Source organism: Xylaria bambusicola (assembly GCF_022495145.1).
Source record: "Xylaria bambusicola strain CBS 139988 unplaced genomic scaffold F5B22scaffold_1, whole genome shotgun sequence".
In the NCBI taxonomy this organism is placed as follows: Eukaryota; Fungi; Ascomycota; class Sordariomycetes; order Xylariales; family Xylariaceae; genus Xylaria; species Xylaria bambusicola.
Window position 1 is genome coordinate 374,808 of NW_025953554.1, and position 21,047 is coordinate 395,854.

At 49.1% G+C, this 21,047-nt stretch overlaps 8 protein-coding genes across 8 annotated transcripts; 7 read left to right on the forward strand and 1 right to left on the reverse strand.

Moving 5' to 3' along the window:
- Positions 1–2,216: 2,216 nt before the first annotated feature.
- On the forward strand, positions 2,217–4,025 carry F5B22DRAFT_632399 (ATP-dependent RNA helicase mrh-4, mitochondrial; the record flags this gene model as incomplete). Its single annotated transcript, XM_047976692.1, has 1 exon — positions 2,217–4,025. The coding sequence occupies one exon, from the start codon at positions 2,217–2,219 to the stop codon at positions 4,023–4,025; it is 1,809 nt and encodes a 602-aa protein (XP_047836202.1).
- Positions 4,026–6,161: 2,136 nt separating this feature from the next.
- Positions 6,162–7,635, forward strand: F5B22DRAFT_582455 (Alpha/Beta hydrolase protein). Its single transcript, XM_047973299.1, has 3 exons — positions 6,162–6,718; positions 6,791–6,861; positions 6,935–7,635. The coding sequence occupies exons 1-3, from the start codon at positions 6,690–6,692 to the stop codon at positions 7,582–7,584; spliced, it is 750 nt and encodes a 249-aa protein (XP_047836203.1). The 5' UTR covers positions 6,162–6,689; the 3' UTR covers positions 7,585–7,635.
- Positions 7,636–8,588: 953 nt separating this feature from the next.
- F5B22DRAFT_640791 (uncharacterized protein) lies at positions 8,589–10,430 on the forward strand (the record flags this gene model as incomplete). Its single annotated transcript, XM_047977894.1, has 1 exon — positions 8,589–10,430. One exon carries the CDS (start codon positions 8,589–8,591, stop codon positions 10,428–10,430), a length of 1,842 nt encoding a protein of 613 aa, XP_047836204.1.
- A 295-nt stretch (positions 10,431–10,725) lies between these two features.
- On the reverse strand, positions 10,726–12,226 carry F5B22DRAFT_5085 (TIP41-like family-domain-containing protein). Its single transcript, XM_047972506.1, has 2 exons — positions 11,241–12,226; positions 10,726–11,068 (listed from the first exon to the last, which is right to left on the reverse strand). The coding sequence occupies exons 1-2, from the start codon at positions 12,042–12,044 to the stop codon at positions 10,946–10,948; spliced, it is 927 nt and encodes a 308-aa protein (XP_047836205.1). The 5' UTR covers positions 12,045–12,226; the 3' UTR covers positions 10,726–10,945.
- A 110-nt stretch (positions 12,227–12,336) lies between these two features.
- F5B22DRAFT_5265 (inosine/uridine-preferring nucleoside hydrolase) lies at positions 12,337–14,232 on the forward strand. The gene is made up of 3 exons (XM_047972675.1): positions 12,337–12,660; positions 12,735–13,089; positions 13,144–14,232. Exons 1-3 carry the CDS (start codon positions 12,560–12,562, stop codon positions 13,720–13,722), a joined length of 1,035 nt encoding a protein of 344 aa, XP_047836206.1. The 5' UTR covers positions 12,337–12,559; the 3' UTR covers positions 13,723–14,232.
- Positions 14,233–16,346, forward strand: F5B22DRAFT_5244 (uncharacterized protein). Its single transcript, XM_047972650.1, has one exon. It carries the CDS (start codon positions 14,742–14,744, stop codon positions 15,822–15,824), a length of 1,083 nt encoding a protein of 360 aa, XP_047836207.1. The 5' UTR covers positions 14,233–14,741; the 3' UTR covers positions 15,825–16,346.
- On the forward strand, positions 16,045–17,884 carry F5B22DRAFT_5267 (chromatin associated protein KTI12). The gene is made up of 2 exons (XM_047972677.1): positions 16,045–16,269; positions 16,328–17,884. Exons 1-2 carry the CDS (start codon positions 16,264–16,266, stop codon positions 17,330–17,332), a joined length of 1,011 nt encoding a protein of 336 aa, XP_047836208.1. The 5' UTR covers positions 16,045–16,263; the 3' UTR covers positions 17,333–17,884.
- On the forward strand, positions 17,885–20,889 carry F5B22DRAFT_5246 (uncharacterized protein). The gene is made up of 2 exons (XM_047972653.1): positions 17,885–20,617; positions 20,705–20,889. The coding sequence occupies exon 1, from the start codon at positions 18,436–18,438 to the stop codon at positions 20,611–20,613; it is 2,178 nt and encodes a 725-aa protein (XP_047836209.1). The 5' UTR covers positions 17,885–18,435; the 3' UTR covers positions 20,614–20,617; positions 20,705–20,889.
- The last annotated feature ends 158 nt before the right edge of the window (positions 20,890–21,047 follow it).

Here is a 21,047-nt window from a genome sequence, read left to right on the forward strand (position 1 = left end):
TTTGAGACAGGTGAAACGTAGCTACCATGTAGGTTTGATTTGCATGAGTTAGAACGACTCAGTACTTACTCAGTGAGCTTGTCTCAAGTTATTCATTCGCCTACTCGCGTTGTACCAATGAGACATGAAACCCATAGCTTCATGTGAGTGTTTCTTGAAGAGGAAAATTGATTAATCTCCGCTAGCATGTACGTCACGCTGTATGCAAGTAAGTTCCGTAGATCAGTAGGCGCGTTATGAAAGGCTCAGACATGCTGGGGTTCAGACGAGCTGGCTTATGTCGCCTATTCAAGCACTCCTGTTTCTCTAACCATCGTGACTGCGCCGGTAAAGTGGGCATGAGACAGGCAGATTTTTTAACGTAATGAAATTCTGACCGGACATGAGACAGAGTATTCAGTTTCATTTTGGAAACGCGATATACAACCACCGTCGATCGTTTATAACGATGTGGTCCTGCTCTTACATCGGCGGCCACAATGAATGAATATGACTAGTGGAGCTTGACGAGGGCGATGAGATTGGTGGCACCGACCTTTTCTACGATATGGCAGCTGAATTCAGTCGATCTCGGATTAGATGCTCTAAAGTTATCAGATTAGTGTAGTGGCCGAGAAATAGGTACAATCTTCTCCGCAGAGAGATACTATCGCCCATTCTAACCGTTTGTATGTACAGCGCAGGATCTGGTTCGCAGATCTCAGACAATCCCATCCTAGTGTCTGCGCCATAGGATTGGATGGTTTGTATTTGCCCAGTCTCTGACCCAACCGGCTCAGAGTTTGGTACCTAAACTAGTATAGAAGCCCTCTCAGTTTCTACTAGCGTTACACAATCCCAATCACCCTCATCTTGAATCAGGATAATATCGTGATGTTAAACATGCTATTAGAGAAAATGTCACCCAAGCCTCGCTTTGGTTAGAGAAACTACTAATTAGCTTATGATATGAACTATATAAGGGAATAATAACAGATAAGTAAATGCGTAGCTGATAATTCGTTATGCCACGTAACATAGCACAACACAGCTCTCATCAAAGCAACTCACTTCAAGCCTGAAACCACACACTGTGCGATTAAGTAGAGCTTAGGTAGTGTTAAGATAATTATCTGAGACCAAGCTTGCCGAAAAGGGCGAAGACAGGACAGTGTCTTTGGAAAGTCCAAGAAGCAGGGTTTTGTACGTTCCTTTTTCTTTTTCTCCTACTAGCCTCGATCGATGGGCTGAATTGTCGAGGGTGATGTCTTACCTAGTACCTATGCAGCTTGAACTTGCACTTAAGGCTGGGAATCAAAACCAGTGTCTCATCAAAATAGACCACGGGCCTGCACGGGGTATCGATAAAAATTAGACATTCATTTGATGTAGCGGAGCGGGTCTAATAAGAAAGGCAACACACTACCCGCAACGCTTGAAAACGCGTTTTTTGCATTGAGGTGGCTACGCAACACCTACATTCTAGCGAGAATAACCCAGTCTGCATGGAATAACGGGAGACCAAACAAATTACAGATATCCATCTAAGGTAGACCCTGTCCAAACTTGATATACGAGGTATTTTTGAGGTGAGCAGTTCTTTCATGAGCTTTTTACTGTTGAAGCTACCTATCACTCTCAACAACTATATCATATTCTACTCATGTGATAATTGCCCAACTCATTGGCATTAGGTAGACTGTAGGCGCATCAACAGCAATCTTTGTACCAATATTCCCTATAGATGATAGTTTAACTGACGAGATAGCTTGTTAATCTGGTAAATTATCAACTTGATAAGCAAACCTACCAAGGGGGATTGGGCATACATTTTCATTCCATGACGATATAAAATGAGAGTCCTTGGGATCAATTGCCTACTAAGTCTATAGCTTACCTAAGCATGCACTTGGACGCCTCGAAATTTCCATTTTAGGAATATTTAATATGAGCTAAGCGGTCCTCTAGAATTGGAATAGTGCGGAGTACCGAGTACATGTGCTACACAGTAGCACTTACGCTGCACCTAGGTACACAGTACTGGTGGATACCTAAGTACCTCGCTCTAAGTACGGAGTACTACCTATCAGCAACCGCGATACGCGATAACAGTACCTATGAGATCCCATCTAAAAATTTACAGAAACTTTTCGAGAGACACAAGCCAACGCAACAGCACACACTCGCCCGCTGTGTGTCTGAGTCATTTGGTGATAGTTCGCCTTGTATCTGCAATGATGCATGCGCTCGCTTCTCAGCCCATTTGCCCGTCTTGTCTATTCACGGCTGCCACCCGAGTGCTCTTCCAAAATGGACGCCAGCCTTGGGCCTCCCGCCGACTTTTCTCCGGACGCGCGAAGGCGAGCCCGTCACGCATGGTGCTCTCAGATCGAGTTGCGCGCCCCCCGCGGCGAGATGAAGATAGTCATGATAAAAGAAGACCTCGTCGAAAATCAGAGGGTCCTTTCGGTGGTATGAACCGGACTTTTGCGCGAGTACGGGAAGATACGCCCAGACAACCCTCTCACTACCGCCGCAACGACAGAGATCGGGGGGACGGGGACGGGACGGATGGCCGACGAGTCAAGGCCATGAAGATGCAGAGCTCTCTCAAAACCATACCGTATAGAGAGAGAACACGCACGAAGGCGAGCATGGCCGAAACCAAATCTTTTGACCAGTTCGCCCTACTACCCACCTTGCAGTCAGCCATCTTGGACGATGTATTGAAAGGGCAAACAGAGGTCAGGCCCACATCTGTCCAGCGATTAGCAATACCGCAATTGCTGGGCCAAAAACCGAGCGGCCGGAGAGAATACCTCCTGGCGGCTGAGACTGGCTCGGGCAAGACTCTTGCTTACCTTTTACCCGCAATCAATGCGTTGAAAACGGCAGAGGCTGCTGATCCCGAAATCATTGCCTACCGCGAGGATTTTCTGAAGCAAAGTGCGGCGATGAAGGAGCCTGGATATGAAGGTCCCCGGGAATTCGAACCTCATCCTACTATGGCACGCCCTAAGGTCATCATTCTTGTTCCTACAGCCGAACTTGTTGACCAAGTCGGCGCAGTTGCCAAATCCCTTTCTCATGCCGTCAAATTCAGAGCCTGTATGTTCTCGGCCAATGTCTCTGCCAAAGTGATACAGGCCTCTATGTACAATCCTAGTGGCATTGATCTCATTATTTCTACACCTCATCTGCTCGCTTCTATGGCCGATTCAGACCCCAACATTCTGTCTCGGGTCAGCCATTTAATCGTTGATGAGGCGGACTCGCTTTTCGACCGCAGCTTCGCGCCAGTGACTACGGCTATTCTAGATCGTGCACTACCCTCCATCAAGCAACTTATACTGTGCTCAGCTACCATCCCCACGCGGCTCGATAATTATCTATTAAGAGAATTTCCGAACATGGAGCGAATCACTACACCAAAGCTGCATTCAATTCCTCGCCGTGTTCAACTTGGTGTTATTGATGTGTCAAAAGACCCATATCGTAACAATAAGGATCTCGCTTGCGCAGATGCCATCTGGTCTATCGGCAAAGACGCCGCTCGTTTCGAAGACACCACATCTGGAGAGATCGAGATCAGGCGTATCATGGTCTTTGTGAATGAGAGAGAGAAGACTCAGGAGGTCGCCGACTACCTCGTCTCTAAAGGCATCGATGCCGTGGCACTTCATCGTGACACCGAAGAGCAGCGCCAGTCCGAGATGCTGGAATCATTCACATCTGCTAAGCCCATGAGGGCCAAGCTTCCGGAAGGCTCATCGCAGCCGGCTGCTGGGCGAAGCAGAAGATCACTTCTAAACACTAAAGTCATCGTAGCTACGGACCTTGCTTCACGAGGCATTGATACCATAGCCGTTCGACACGTAATCTTGTACGATGTACCTCACACGACCATTGACTTCATTCATCGTTTGGGCCGCGCTGGACGCATGGGCAGACGAGGACGAGGTATTGTATTAGTAGGCAAGGCTGACCGGCGCGACATCGTCGCCGAGGTGAGGGAGAGCATGTTTATGGGTCAGGCGCTGATCTAATGTCTAACTATCTAATGATCTCCCGAGTTGTATTCTCCATCCTACTTGGACGACAAGAACTGTATATCTATGTATATCACCTATCCCACAAACTGTATAGCTACTGATGGGTTTCGAAGAAGCATGAAATACAAGGACAAATCATGATACCCTCTCCTAAAAGATGATATTCCATATTTCTTCTATGTTCCGCTGCCATCATCCATCACTCGATACAGTCGATTGTATGGGTGGGTATACTAATGTGACAACTGTCTCTGTGGTCCTGTCTCTGCTCATGTCAAACAGGTCAGATCAGTTTCATCATGCAATCATCTACCCCATCTAATCCTCTATGAACCTGCGTCCCTCACACTCATCTGAGAATAGGACATGGCCAGCATATCCGCAAGCACCGTCCAGAGATCCAAAAGAGCGGTCACCCGCAGGGACAAACCCTGCGCAAACAGATAGCACAGCGTCGGAACCCAAGACGTCTGGTGCTCAAGGACCAAGACAATACGTCACGAGCATATCGCACAAGCGCGGCACCCACCCGGTCCCAATCCACGCAGGCGAGGAGTGAAACCTGTCCGGAATGAACACTCCTAGACCCTTTAGCGCGGAGAAGTACGCTGTGGTGTACATCCTTCAGCCTGACGTTGATCCATGTCCGTGTTAATAGCGAAGACGAGGATGAGCAGTGCGGCCAGGGGATGTTTAGTCTGACCTTTGCTGTCTGCGGGTAGGTAGATCATGGCAAGATTCGACTGCCGTACGAATTTCACACAGTCTGTGGTGGTGCTCGCTGCTGACTGGGCTGTTGGTATCTAGCCACCCAGGATGTCGTGCACGAGACCTCGAGAGATACCCTGGTGGCGACGATATCGTTGGGACATGTGCTTATGGTTCTGCGCACTGTTGAAGGGGCTGTTTCGCTTTCGCTGAGGAGCCTGGTTAGTTCCTTCGTGTGTTGGTTCCGCTGTGTACGTGATGCTCTCTCTCTCTCTCTTCGTTTTTCTTTATTTTCAGCCCCCGCTATCTTCATCCCTCGCTTGTCGTCGAGCCCCGTAACTTCTGGAACTATTGGAGCTTGGTCCGTCTCCATTGTTCTTTGTTAAGCGCATTGTCAATGGCTTCATTGTTACTGGCTGGTGTAGATTCACCCCCCAATGTAGTGCTTCGCGCGGAGTACTCTTGGGAAGTTACATAGTCGTCATACAGTACACGATGAAGGCTCAACTCGTGGTTATGATCTATCATACCGCTTACGTGCTTTAGCAAGGGAAGCCCGGCCACACTGATGATGTCGTGCGCATAGGCGAGCTTAGTGTGTACTGAAGAATACGTATACTACTGTAGCACAGAGATGCATCGGCAGAATACACTCTATGATAGGTGGAATTACCGAGCCTTAGCATCGTGATTATCTACGTGAACAATGCAAGGGGTTTCATATGATCTACCGGTATACACGCCCTCGGCGTCTGTACGCTGCAGATACACACCTGTAGATACTAATTAGTATGCATGACGAAGTCAGCTAGACGTGATATGTGATATATCAACCCGTTTTGATTATGCGCATCGATAAGACGTACGAGATCTACCTGGCCAGTCATCCAGCTAGCTAGTCAGCCTCTGACTGACGTACGTATGTCCTGCCGTGAGCCACTCGTAGTCTCGGCTCTACACCGCCTCGTGTAACGCGATCTCCGCGAAGCTGAAAGTTAGTTCGGTTCCGTGGCGAAACCCGTCATACCTATGAGTCCGTCGGTTCGGTACCGATAAGATGGGGATGTCTCTCCCATCCCTTGACTCCCCCCGCTGCGGGCTGATTCGCTGGTTACCGGCACAAGGGAAACATCTAGTCTGTGTCTCTGTCGATGTGGTACTTAGTGCTGAGATAATCCATACATGACTATCTATTTGTACTCTTGAGGTTGGATTAATATTGAGTGGCGCTAGTGAGCTGGAGGTCCTTTATGCCTAATACCCAGAGGGTAGATGAAGCACTTTACTCACAAGAGCACGATACTTATCTAGGAAACTTTCATCTACCTAATTTGGCAAGCTGTTGAGCTCATGAGAGAAATTTGCTCTACTCCATCTGTAAGACGAAGGGCGTATGTGGAGACAAGGCGGTTCGTCGACCCTAGGAACTGTGTCTAAGTATGAGCCGGAGACGACCACGGATGTCCGTTCTGAAGTCTTGCTGAGTGAGACCAGAAGAAAATTCACGTGATTCAGAGCATTTTTTTTTTCTCCCGGAAGGGACTAACAGAATAGACAACATAGTTGACCTTCGCAGCTAGTATTCGTATTCGGATTACACTGGAGGCCTAACCATCTATGAGGAAATATTCATTTTCAATGTACAACCTTATGGCCTATATGTTCGAAATGTGTATAGAATTAAGGTAGCTAAGTTGTTGATCAATTCCTGGCTCTATATAGATATCTCGTTGCATATGACTTGCACGTAAATCCCGTCTCTTCGCCTTGTTGGAGTTGGCTCTGGGCTATGAGGCACACGATAAGGTGTGGATAAGAATGCCTTGATAGAGTATAGTTAGTATATTTGGATTCACGGGGATAAGTAGTGGGATTTGATTTATAAGTTTTGATTCCAAATTAAGCTACATATTGATCACACTTCACCAGTTATACGTCTTGGGAGCAGAAATGTCTACGCATAGTGAGGCTTGTTGTAGGTATGTATGTATGCTACGTGCGTGGGTTACTGAGCTATAGCGATATATGAGCAACTGACTAGGCTCATCTAGGATCCCGCCCGTGGTGGATGAGGGCTACGAGCCTAAGGGTCGATACCTCGATTTGGGGGGTCTCAAAACATGTGAGTTTTCGTCGGTCGTACTCCGCTCTGGATATCGTCAGAGTCTTCACTAATCAAAGCTGTGTGTGCGAAGATGTGACGGGGCCTGCCGACGCCGACAAGGCCATTCTAGCTGTCTATGACATATTTGGCTTCACGCCGCAGATCCTCCAAGGAGCCGACATATTGGCCACTGGAGACGCAAAGCAGTCGTACCAGGTTTTCATGCCCGACTTCTTTAATGGAAACCCAGCTAAAATGGAATGGTACCCGCCTACCACAGACGAGCAGAATGCTGCTTTGGGAGAGTGGTTCAAGGATGCCTTGTGGTCTATCCATCAGCCCAAGATTCCAGGGATTCTACAAGCCGACCAAATGTTTAATCCAAATGTCAAATCCTGGGGCATCATAGGATATTGTTGGGGTGGCAAGATGGCTAGCTTGGTCGCGGGCGATGAAGCAGGCTTGTTCAAGGTTGCCATGCAGACTTCACCGGCGCGGATTGACGCGCACGAGGGGACTCGGGTTAAGGTCCCTACGATGTTGCTTGCTTCTAACGGCGAATCAACTGAGGATGTGAAGGCCTATGAAGACAGCCTCAACGTACCTAAGTATGTTGAGAGATTCGATGATCAGGTTCATGGGTTCATGAGCGCTCGGGCAGATCTAAAAGATGAGAAGGTCAAAGCAGGGTATGAAAGAGGATATCAGCTCGCACTCAAGTTCTTTCATGAGCACCTATAGAGGTAACCGGCTATAGAGATCCAGGTCGCATGAAATCCTTCTAGAATTGAGGATGTTATCATAAACAACAACAGCCTTGATGCTTACTGTAAGCTGGCGGAAATATCGTGAGCCTACGTAACTTTGTCATGTGAATTAACTGAATGTTTATGATTGCTGCCGAGTGAGGTACATGATGCGATCTTGTAATCTTGGAATCATATCGTCGTCTCATGTTAATGTAATGCCGTCAATTGAGTGACAATGCATGCATGGCCTATTCTGAGCCTGAAATTTAAGCTGACACTACGATTTAAACCTACCCTAAGCATTCAAAATTCAATCTATGAGAGATATTATGAAGAAAATAACTTGGTGATTCTCACCACTCTCACTGTCACTGTCTTACTCATTGATTGATTGATTGATTGTTTAGCCAACCTGAACTTACTATGTAGAAAGAGTTATATAGCAGTAGCTAGTTAGTCATCCCAGCTTTTATCGTAAAAAGTACTCTCGCATTACTAAGGTAAGAGAAACATAGCATCTGAATAGAGGCTACTGGAGTTCCAATGATATCTCTCTCAACATAGTGTACCACTTACTTCGTGAGAAGGTGAATAGTACAAATCTACAGCGTTTCTAGGTAAACGTTGGAGAATACGAGGGGGTACCTGCCAGATGCAAGTGCTCGCATACTTATAACGGGCAGGTATACAGGTACCTTGTACTTAAGGCTGAATGGGGGAAGGAAGGCGGGGTGGGGCACAGTCCTCACAAACACGCTTGTAGCTTCGACGCGTCTGGATATTGTGGTCATGATTCCCCACCATCACAGCTTGCTTCTTTCTTCCCCAAACGCCCATGTACATAGTATTCCTAGGTACCTCGGCGCAGTCGCAACACACCGCCGACATTGATTCCTATTTTCTACTGCATATTCCAGCCAGCCTCTGTACAAGCCCACCTGCTCAGTTCTCGGACATCTCCAATCCCTCTTCTTCATCGAGTTGTAGTGTTTCGCGATGCCACGACCCCGAGTGTCTCGGCCGGCACGAACGCGCCCAACCCAAGCAGCAAACCCCAGTGCTACAGCAGTAACAGCACCAGCACCAGAGTCAGCGTCTACGGTTGCGCTCCAAGCCAACGCGCCCAGCTCTGATATTTACGATGTGAGCGACCGCGAGAAAGAGAAAGCTGCTACGAGGCGCAAGTCGTTACGCAATGGCACGTCACTGCGCAACAGCCGCACTACCTCTACAGAAGCAATACATCAACAAAAAGAGCTGGAGAAGACAAGACAAAGACGTGATGAAGCTATGGAAAGACTCGAGAATATCACATCAACAGCTAGCTCCGCTAAAGAAGAGGACGTCATTCCCAGCACAAATGATTCTGTTGACGCAAGTCAAGGCGTAGTAAAAGCGACACCACCGCGCCGCAGGCCTACGGATATAACTGGCTTGGATTTGGATGACTCTATGTTCAATGATCTCGATACTACCTTGGATACAGTGGGACATGCAAGTGCCCAGCGATCCGCCGAGACATCGACTCTGTCTGTTTCCCAATTCAGACGACGACCGCGCGCTGGCAGCTTTTTGAGTCGCGATGATGGACCAATTCGCCCTAGTAGTAGGGCGGGTCCTAATACTCCCGCCTTTAGCTCCACCCTCAACTTCGGCCAGTTTAAGAGAAGGGCGAGGGAACCCAGCATTCTCAGTACTGCCCAGAAGCCAAGGCCACAGCGTCCCGAACCCGAGCGGGAGCTGGAGGATGAGGATGAAGATGAGGAAGATGAGGAGGAAGATGAAGATGGCATTGCAGAGGATGGGTTTGCGCCAGAGGCCGAATCTACACCCCTGCGACGCTCTAAGAGAAGTTCCGGTGGCGAGGCGCTTGTGCAGTCAACTTCGAGTGCAAAATCACGCAAGAGAAAGTCTGCAGAGGGTCACGAGCGACGTCTTCGATCGTCTCCTTTTGAAGTTCAAGATGAGATTCGCCAATCAATTGAGCAGCCAGCTTCAGACGAAGACTCTCCGTTATCATTGCCACAGCATGCACCTTCGACACCAATTCCGCCAATGGACCCGGAGCTGATGGCCCCTCCTCTCAGCAGTGACTCTTCGGAAAGTGATGAAGAGCTTTGGCCCCCTCTACAATCTATACCAAAAGCACGCACGCGACAGGCAACTTCAGTACTACGACGAACGCCAGTCCAAGATGATAGTGCCTCAGATATGTCATCACCGCCTTCACTTACACATTCTCCCAATTATGCCCATTCATCTTCGCCACCACCCACGCGAGTCGCTCAACCGAAACGCAAAGCATCGGCACCCAAGCCACCGCGTAAATTGACCACAGCTGAGCTCGCGGGGCTACTACCCCGTCGTCGACGTAGAGGTACCGGTGATGATCCTTTCAACATAGATGCGGATGAATCAGAACCTGAAGTTGATATTTCCGGATTGGGTGCCCGTGAAGATGAGCTCGGAACCTTAGACGTCCGTATGAGACGTCGCCCGAACACCCGGGTAAACACCCAAAATAGAGCTACTACAAGAACACGAACTCCAACCCGCAATAAGGATAAAGAAGCTTCCGGTCCTAATAAACGTATATCTAGGACGTATGGTCGATTATCAGACAAAGAGAATGAAAATGAGAACGAAAATGAAGAGGAGGATGAGGGTGAAAATGACAGCAACTCTGTCGCCGATCTGGCCGTGGAGAGCAGTCAGATGCTAGTGGAGAGATTAGGCGAAGAGCTCAAGACCGCCGTGCGCAAGTTTCAGGAGGTGGACAAGTGGGAGCTCTCATTCGAGGAGAGAACGCGAAGTAGTTCACCCGTGGATGCTCGGTGATGAGTGGCTCCGTCTTCGTAGTAGTTTTGAGCGGGAGGCGTGTAACTTAAAACGAACAGCATTGGAGTTTGCTTGGGTTAACGATGATGATGATGATGAGCTTTTTATACGCATCTGTGTCAGCTGTTGATTTTATATGCTGAACGAGACGTGGAAGTTGGGGGGGCTTCGCTAGTGGAAGGTTACATACCTGATTATCTTCGTGGATGAACTAGAAGAAAGTCCGATTAACTTGTTTGCTATTATACTCAATACCACTAAGATCCCCTTCTCTCGTATTATTTCTATAATCTTTGCCGCCTCTATATTTACAGTGTCATGAGTCATTGCCTACACAGTTAAGCCTGCGCAATCGAGGTTTCTACTTTATACTGGATTCGAGCACGCTACTGATATGCTTGTGCGCTCACCAACACGGCTATTAACGCCCTGCGCAGCTGTCTTTTTTACAGCTGCCATTAGAATCAACTGCCTTGTCTAGTTAGGCAAGCAGTCAAGGTCAGGCTGCTAATGCTTTACGAGGCAAGCGAGACGCTCTCGAGAGTCCCGTCAACAATAGGCAGGATTTCCGCAATGCTGTTCGCATCTCGTAACGCCACCGTTATCGCATCGGGTCGTAGGCCGGATAGCAAGAGTTTCTGCGAAACGGGGTTGAGATTAGCGTTTGTCGAGCTGAGCGCAAGGAACTTGATACAGACAGGCACTGCTATGGATATCTCTATTCCCATCCACGGTTATAGAGGGCCTTTGCATAAGAAAATCTAGACACCAGAAAATAGAACTTTGATGAGAGAGAAAAAAAAAACGTACCTGCTTCACATCGCTGAAACTAGCCTCTTTAACCGTGTACTCGCGCGTGATGACCTCGGACGCGAAATCGACGTACACGCGCGTGTCGCGCACGCGACAGACGACGTTATCCAAACGCATGTACAGCCTGCAGAGCAGCAGCATGCGCTCGTCGTGGACGCGGAACTTGGCGCTGAGCACCGAGATGCCGTTGTCGTCGAGCTCGCTCTCGTAGAGCATCACGTCGTCGAAGAAGCGGATCGGGTCGCGCCTCTTGAGGAGCTCGATGGGGATCGGGGTATCGGTCGGGGCGAAGGCTAGTTTCCTACTGCTTTGTTCCGCGGATGTGCCGGCTGGGGAATTCGTCTTGGTACGCTCGTCTGTCACCACTGTCCCTTTGTACGTGGTGCTGTAGCTCCAGTCGAACGGCCTCACGACCTCGCGGATGCCCGCGCTCGTCTGCTCGCGGCTCGCGCTCCATTCGCCGGCGTAGGCGACCTGTAGCATGTTGTTGCCCGTCTTGTCGACGGCGTCGAGGGCGTCGCGCGCGTTGAACTCGATGCGCCACCCGCTCGGCATGTGCGCTATGCTCACGAGGTTGTCGCCGAAGATCATCTCCGGCACCGGGATCCCGATGGCCTTCTCCATGGCCTCGATCGGGCCGGCCTTGGAGATCGGGAGCTTCCGGCTGGATATCGCGAAGGGGCCTTGTCTGTGCGTTGTCGTGGCTGCTGCTAGGTGCTCTGGGCTCGGCCATGGCTCGTTCATCGAGGTGATCGGGTTCATGACCGTCGCTTGCTGGTGGTTTATCGGCGGGGCAGCCATGGCATATATAGGTGGGATGGGCGTGTATCTTCGTTAATAAAGGGGGGTTGCTATGGGTCTCAAGAGAGTTGTAGCATACGCTTCGAAGTATAGTGATCAGAAGAAGTTGATGAAGCTTTTATAATAAATAATAAGAGTAGACTTTGAGATGAGCTGATGCCATCTCTGCAGGTCAAGTACAGTGGAAGCCAAAAGGTCCAAGGAGGGGCACAGCTGGAGAGCTCCAGGTGGGGTTTAACTCGGCCTGCCAAATGCCCAATGCGCCTCATTGCAAGCTTAGGGTCATTACTTACATAAAGCTGCCTTTCTAGGTCGTGATACAGTAGAATATAGCTAGAATATAGATTTACAATTGAGGAACATATGATCTTAATATTCGAGGCCATAAAACCTCTTTCAATATCGTCCCGACGATAAGCTGAAGGGAAAGTCGGGCTCCTAGTACTTGGGCGCTGAGCTTCATCATCACAATACAACAAATACCTACCTGCGAGATACTCCTGTGTGTGCCTAAGATGAAGGCAAATACCCTTCTGCAGTTTCTAACCACTGCTGCCGCTGCACTCGCAGTTAAGAAGAATCTAATCATTGACACCGACCTCTTCAGTGACGTCGAGTAAGCGCTGGGGAAATAAATCTCTCCATATCTATAATTCTCGCGAGTCTCTCCACTTACAGACATCAAAACAGCGACGTAGGAGCCCTGCTTCTCGCAGCCACATCGCCGTGCGTAAATCTCCTCGCCGTCAACATCAACTACCCTTCCACTTTCTCAGCCCTTGCTGCATCGGCTATCCTGGCGCACTATGGCCACCCCGATATCCCAATTGGAATTCGACGTCCGTTGACCAACGCCACGTTCTTCGACGCGTGGTCCTATGAGGTTGGTGAATACGCCAGCAAGATCGCATTTCACTGGTCTGGCGGGAGTCTACCGTGGGGCCATGCGGAAGAGGCATGGGATCCCGTTGCGCTGTATAGAAAGGTACTTGCCGAGGCCGAGGATGGCACGGTGACGATTGCGTCGATTGGGTTCTTCGATAATGTGAGTCGTCTGATGAAGCAATCTACAACTAGCATTCTAACTTTAGAACGAAAGCTATCAGGATTGTTAAACTCGACGGCTGATGACTACTCCGATCTTGATGGCCGTGAACTCGTCGCGCGCAAGGTCTCCGAGCTCGTGATCATGGGCGGTGGCTATCCCTCGGGACACGAATTCAACTTCTGGGGCTCTAATGCCAGTCTGACGGCACATGTAGTTCACACATGGGAGGGCCGAATGGTTTTCCTGGGCGAAGAAGTTGGTAAGCCTGTCAAATCCGGCGGACGGCTGATGTCTGAAGGACCCAGCACGGATCCGGCGCGAATGGCGTATATCTACTACACGTACTATTCGTCGCGGCAATCATGGGATCCTCTGACGCTTCTGTACGCCATGAATGGGTTGGGGAGTCTGTTCCAGTTTGGAAACGAATATGGGTATAATCACGTAGAAGCTGATGGGACGAATCGATGGGTATGGGACGAAAAAGTGCGGAATCGGTTTTTCTTGAAGCTGGCGGTTGATGAAGAAACGGCTGCTGCAGAGCTAGATCGACTGTTTCTTGAAGGTGCCTTCTCAGTCACGACACAGACTATTAACGAAGCAGTAACCACGCTCTTTTCCTATTGTTAAATTCACTCTCGTCATACCAAGCCATAATGATCTGAAAATCACGGCTTGAACCCAGTGCAGTCTTAAGCTCTTTGTCTGAATTATAACAGACAAGGATATGCATATATCTACCTGTAGGATCTCGGATGGGTCCTCTGCAAGCATTGAATTTGACCCATCAATTGGTGGAATATAAGCGGCAAACGGCACTTGATCTTAAGTGCTGCTTGGCTTATTTTGATCAACGTCGAGAGTTCTTCAAGTTTTGGTGACTATTATGTAGGCCAAGTAACAGCTAGGTACGCTAGTACTAAAGGATTCAAGCTCAGGGTCCTTCGTTGCAGATTCAGCTACTGCTCTATTTTTATAGTAGCCTCGAACTCATACCGAACGATCTCCGCGCTTTCATAGAGTAGAATTCATCATGGTAGAGCCTGTAGATAGCATGGTAAAACGCGTTTGAGGACCATTTATTCGTAGAGATGGAGGTATATAGAAACCGACACAAAGATTACTTGTCTAGATTCAATTCAATTGGTTATTTTCCCCTTTTCAGAAAGACCAATCAGCAATGATCATCACGAGGCCTCCTTTGGTCAAAAGATAGAAGAATTGCACTTGAGCTTCAATGCGAATGCGAATATGTAATGCAAGTCAGATACCATCTCACCATCTCACATACCTACATCATACCTGATCCACGCATGCAGGTCAAAGAAGCTTGTCTGAGGCTTAGTCACGTCTCGATTAATTTCAGCGTCCAATCACAAGCCCTCCTCAGCCAAAAGCTCGCTTTCGCTTTCGTTAGTTTGCCCACTTTGGGACTAGGGCCTGAAAGCTGGGATTTCGACTATGGAACGCCTCACGCCGTCGACGACGACACACAGCATGCTCCGCCGCGCAGCCTGGCTGAGGTCCTTGTCATTGGACAGAATAACGAGTGAGAATATAGCAGGGTCGCGATCTTGGTGCTTCATATTCCTTCGTGTGGAGGTAGGTATCGGGATAGCATGCCGTGAAAGTTATATAAGGAGGTAGGTATGCGTAGTCTTGGCTCGAGATGTAGCTCATTGAATATCGACATCCATCTCCATACCTCTCTCTTCGTTATAGAGAATTCATCTTATATATTTATTCACTTGACTTCGACCCATTGTAGCTTGGAATTGCTATACCGTCCTCGAACGACCCTCAACATGGAGATCACCGTGCGCAACGGCATCTCCATTACCCAAATCATACTTTATGTACCATTCCTCGCAGTTGCTACGCTTCTCTGCGTACGACACGGTTTCGGACAGAACGCAGGATGGCTATTCCTGTTCTTATTCTCGCTCCTGCGCATCATTGGCGCGGCGTTACAGCTCGCAGCCACAGCTCAGCCAGATAATATCGGCTTGTTCTTCGGCGCCTTGACCCTGCAAGCCATCGGACTCACAGACTTCATCGTCATGCTGCTAGCCCTGATCAACAGGGCATGTGAGAGTGCCGAGAAAGCCCGAAATGTCCTCGTCAACCCGCGCGTCCTCTACTGGGCACAATTACTCGTCTTCGTGGCCGTGATTCTCGGCATCGTTGGCGGTACGACAGCGGGCAGCAACTATGCCGACACAGGAATGTACAAGGCGTCCTCCGTGTCGCAAGCGAGTATCGGGCTCACGATAGCCGGTTACGTTCTGTTGGTCATCGCAACAGCGCAGCTGTTATTCAGCATCTCGCACGTCGAAGCCGGCGAGAGGCGCTTAGTTCTGGCCATTGCCTTTTGCTTGCCCTTTCTCCTCGTTCGCCTCCTCTACCAGGCCATCGGCACCTTTGACCGGCATTCTGCGTTCAACAGCGTGTCAGGGAATGCCTACGTCTTTCTGGGGACCGCCGTCATTGAGGAGATCATCATCGTTGTGATTATTGAAGTGGTTGGTCTGACACTCCAAGTGCGTCCAAAAGCCGATACACCTGCCGGTGGCTCACGGCCTCTGGGGCGCTTGTACGATCGTCTCAAGGGACGCTATGATGCTATTGAAATGCAAGGCGTGGGACAACATCAGACCCGGCGTCAGGGCCGGCGTCAGGGCCGACATGAACGACGATATGAACAACGATATGGCCCCGTTTCTGGGGTATGATGTGGGCAGTGCTAGGATGATGGAAGTTGAAAAGTTTCTGGGGGCATGTGTAAGAGTTTTTAGGAATTATTGCGTGAGGCGTTTAGATGGATACCCAACTGGTCTCTTTTGTTTTGTTCGCTGGACATAAAAGCACGACGCGAATATTATTATATATTACATGTTTTAGAATAAATAGAATTTATACAAACATGGAATGGAGGAAAAAAACATGTGAGAATCACAGCATATCCATAGTGAGCTCTTGGTGAAAATGGGAGCGTTTAGGCAGGTGATTTTTTTGGCGGGGTAAAACTTAATCACACTCATGGTGGGAGGGAGGTACTGACTCTTGGCACGTAACGCTGAATAGTTCGCCTATCCAAAGATTTCCCCTTCACCTCATTGCAAGAAACAACGCCTTCTCCTAATCCCTCTGCGTGAGCTTTAGTTTTAAGCCATGCCGGTATGACTTCCCATTACCAGAGCTATTCTATACGAATCAGTGTTAACCCATCGAAAAGCTCATTATAGTCACCGGATTCCCCACGTCCGGCAAGTCGACCCGCGCAAAGCAACTACACACATATCTTTCCGAGCGCATAAAAGCTGCAACACCAGACGGTGCGACCCCCAAGCATCGCCTGCACTTGATATCGGATCAAACGCTCTCCATATCTCGGTCCGTGTACGACTTGTCCGCTCTCCCCGCCCACACCCGGTCCGCGAACGCCTCGGAAAAGGACGCGCGCGCCGCCATATACGGCGCCGTCAAGCGCGTGCTAAGCGACAAGGACATCGTCATCCTCGACGGGCTGAACTACATCAAGGGATGGCGCTACCAGCTGCACTGCGAGTCCAAGGCCGTGCGCACTCCCAGCTGCATACTACAGATCGGATGCTCGAAAGAGAAGTCCCGCGAGATCAACGAGGCGCGCTTGCACGGCGAAGCAGCGGGCGCGCAGGAAGCGCGGAAGTTAGGCAATGATGCCGAAGACGCAGAAGGCGCGTACGAGCCGGCGAATTGGGAAAACCTGGTATTTCGCTACGAAGAGCCGAATCCCATGACGAGGTGGGACAGCCCGCTCTTCACGCTGATATGGGAGGACGGCGAAGCGCAGACGAGGCAGGTCTTCGACAGCTTGTGGGAGGCCATTGCGGGAGAAACGCGCAAGATCGTCAAGCCGAATCAGGCAACTGTGCAACGGGGTCGGGATGCTGACGGCGATTATTTGTACGTGCTGGATCGCGAAACGCAGGATATCGTTAAGCGAATCCTCGAACAACAGGGCGATGAAGGTGGGGGCGACGTCTCGATACCGCGGGCCAGTGGGCAGGGAGACGACACTTTGACCGTTGAACTACCTAGTAGGAAAGTCGGGTTGCCTCAACTTCAGAGGTTACGGAGGGCCTTCATGGGGCTGAATAGGGGCGGTATTGGTCTTGAGGGCATAGGGAATATGGGTCCGTCGAGGATACGTGAAAGCTTCGTGGTGTATTTGAATGATAACTTCGAGAAGGATGGATAACACCTGACTTCGCTTTATTATTTTCTTGGCCAGTGCTCGGACTATTTTTACTTAGATACCCCTGTTTCTTGAATTTAAAGATCGGCAACGATGCCTCTTCTCTACTGGTAAAGCGCCATGAATGTATCTCACTCTTTGCCTATGTTACCGACCTCTCTAACGTCGTTGCGATTCCGCCTATCATTTACGTATTTGGATTGGGAGATATCTATCTGTGTCTAGCCTTATGTTTTTAGAGACCCTGTCGATGTAAGCTCAGGCCTCGGGGCTGAGATTCAAAGATCTTCTTTGGCTGAATCCAGCCTCCCCAACGATCAGCCACAGTGACAGTAATTTAAGATTAGGTAACTCGGCCTCGAATGTTACCCGTCACAGTCATAATAGGTATTGATGATCTACGTAGTTTGAGGACAGTAAGTCCTTCTTCAAATTAGAAACCAAGTTTCCGCCATCCATTTCCGGCTTACCTGCCCGTGAAACAACCAACATTATGCCATCGGTCCCGAGGGGGTGGTCTGACTACATATTAGTGAACGAATAGAATCAAGCTTCCGGTACACCCAACGTCTTCTCCTCTTAGAAGCCAACACGCTAGAAGAAATCCCGCAAGCGAGTGCAAACGTATCAATGATGTTAGGAGCCTCATTCTATGCTTGAGCTATCGGGTTCGCTGAATATAGCCCGCGTAAACATTATCGATAGGTGCGATACATCGGTTGGGTAGTATCCTCGCATCACGGCGGCTTAGAAATTTCACTGAGTGCGACATCCATAAGCAGGCTGCGTCTTATAGTGCATTTCATATACAGACATACGGACAATCTAATCGGGGGTTAAAAGCGCCCGGGAGCCTACAGAAGCCCAGGGCAAGCGAGCCAATGAAACTGATAATATCAGATGCAACCATTCTGAGGGGCTGCGCCACCATCTTCTATATAACAGGCTATGATAAGGTCGGGCAAGTCATCACAGCTGTGCCCAGTTCTAACCCCCTTTCGTCAGCACCATAGCACAACGTCCCGTAATTTTGCCTTCGTCACGGATGTGCGAAGAAGAGATACCATAACGACAGGTACATCAGTTCCTCCCAACGGCGGAAGAATATGGCCTCTACAATGACGTTGACAGAGAACGATGAGTTCGATTACAAGAGTCGGTTCAAGGAGGAAAGCGTGGATTCAACCCGAAGTATCTCAAATTTCCCATGTTGTCCCTGGACCAATCATGCACCAAGGGAATCCATCAGAAGTTCCCTGGACAGTTTTGGCCTGGAAAGTTTCCGGAAGAACTTATTGCTGAAGACCATCACATCTCATTGTGCCGGGGCTTTCATAGTGCTCAAAGAGTTTGGTCCAACATCTTCCTTTTCGGCCGAACTGGAAGTATATGAGAAATTATCAAATGACCGGCTTGCAAGCGGTACCATATTCCTTCGAAAAACCACAGTAGATAAGAATTCCGATATCACGGAAATTCGAATTTCTTGGGAGGAGCGAAAACCAGACAGAGAACCAGAAATAGACGGCCTCCTAAAACTGGACGGCCTGGGCTATTACAATGATTTGGACAGTTGTGCAAAACTTTCAGAGCCAATTCAGTCAATGGGATTCTACTACCAGCTAATGCTAGAGACGTATACCGGCCCCGAGGATGATATATCTCATAGCGCACAACACAATTCTATTTGGAGCGAAATACGCGGTGATCTTTATCACCACAATGGCGAAACGGAGACACATTGGTCTATATGCTCCTCCGGATCACGTTCATGGGGATATCACTCTATCGCCGAGCGCGATGATTGCGTAGATATCTCCGTGTCCTATATCTATGGATTATCAACCATAGAAACGTTTCGTTGTGTGACTATTCGAATAAATGCATGCACCGAGGCCGTGATCCAACTCAGTCTCCAGAACAACGTGGAACGAAAAGCAAAACAGGGTGATCCTGACCCACACACCTCGATATTTTACCAAAGATCATGTTTAAAAGTGGATTTTCTTTGTATCAATAAGAAAGGCGTTATAAAGCACAAAAATACAACCAATCAACCAAAACCTAATAGGATGGCGGCTGCCATGAATATGCGCGAAGCTTCAGCAGCCCCGAAGGATCCGGAAACCTCACGATGCCCATTCAGAAACAATCTATTAAAGCGGCGTAAAGACTCCGAAGAACTCGAGAGCGAGCAGCTCGCAGAGAAACCGGAGTCGAGTGACGGTACAGCTAGGAAAAGAATAACGCCAGATGATACGGGCGGCTTGGCCTGTCCATTTTATAAAAGGGATCCTTGGAGATTCGACCGATGCCTCACGTACAAGATGTCAAAGATAAGCTACGTAAAGCAACATCTACTGCGGTATCACGACACGCTGGAATGCGATCGCCCAACATGCCAGAATCCCCTCATCAATACGACGGAGCAAGATTCCCACACAGACTGCCAGAAAGGCCAATGCACACTCTACGGCATGACGGCCAAGCAAAAACGGGACATCCAGAAAGCAGCCGGGCGTAAGATCACATGCGAGGTCAAGTGGTATCAGATATGGGCCATCCTGTTCCCGGGCGCCAGAAAGCCCGACTCGCCCTTCGTCAAGAGCCACTACTTCGCCGAGGTGCTGTCCTCCATCCAAGCATTCTACCACGACGATTCCAAGCCCCACGTCCTCGAGGACGCTTTCCGGCATGTTTTGAAAGACGGCCGCACGTATCAAGAGGCTTTCGACGGGTTACTTAGGAGGATTGAACACCGAGTATTGACGCAGGCCCTGGGTCTCGGCTCGTCTTCCCGTTCCGTCGGGGCTGACGGCGCGGATTGGCTAGTTTCTTGCAGAAGCCCAAGCACGAATAACGACGAAGAGCCATTTTCATTCTCTCCAATGCCGGGCGAGCATAATGCAAACCCTATTGTAAGCCCCTCAGCCATCAGGGGCGATGAGGAGAAGGCTCTTGCCATGGATGATGAGTCCGGAATACTGTCTTACGACACCGAGCTTCAAATATGCCCTTTTATCTGGGATGGTGCTGATGCAAGCGAACGCCATAAGATGCTTATGAGGTCGCCGGATCCTTCGCAGTTTGTTCAGATAGACGGGCCATCGTCTTACCAAGATACCTCGTCGCTTGACTGTGAGTCCCAAGATGCAGTCATTTATCATGATAATACAATGAATTGTCATATGGCTGCTATGTTTGAGCATTCCTACTTCACGAGTTCGCCCACTTCTGCAGATTACGGCGTTGGCGCAGGAATATCCGATTGGATAATAGAATAGAGAGGTAAGCATGCTCGCACCAGGGCTGGTTATAGTCATTATGTTATAGTCCATTCGAGTAGGTGGTAGCACATCGAGCTTACTAGGACAGTCAATTGATGATATGTGCAGGTTTGGCTCTGCCTGACGCAGTGCCGCGTGACAGCAGATATGCTAATTAGTGTTTAGTACGAACCCTACGAGTGTTTTGACTAGCCGCCTTCTAGTTGACTGTTAAGTAAAATATTGTCTATTCAATATCCCTGAGATTATTCCTTGGCGTGTGATATTATGGGAACGAACAACATATTGTCGAATAATTACCAAACCTGTTAGTTGGTTGACTGATCGATTCTATATTCTATGGCGGGGTTATTGTTTCGTCGGGCGGAGAAGGAAAGATGGTTGGGAACGTATCTCTCTCGCTTGAATCGAGAGGGAGAGAATAGGAGCGC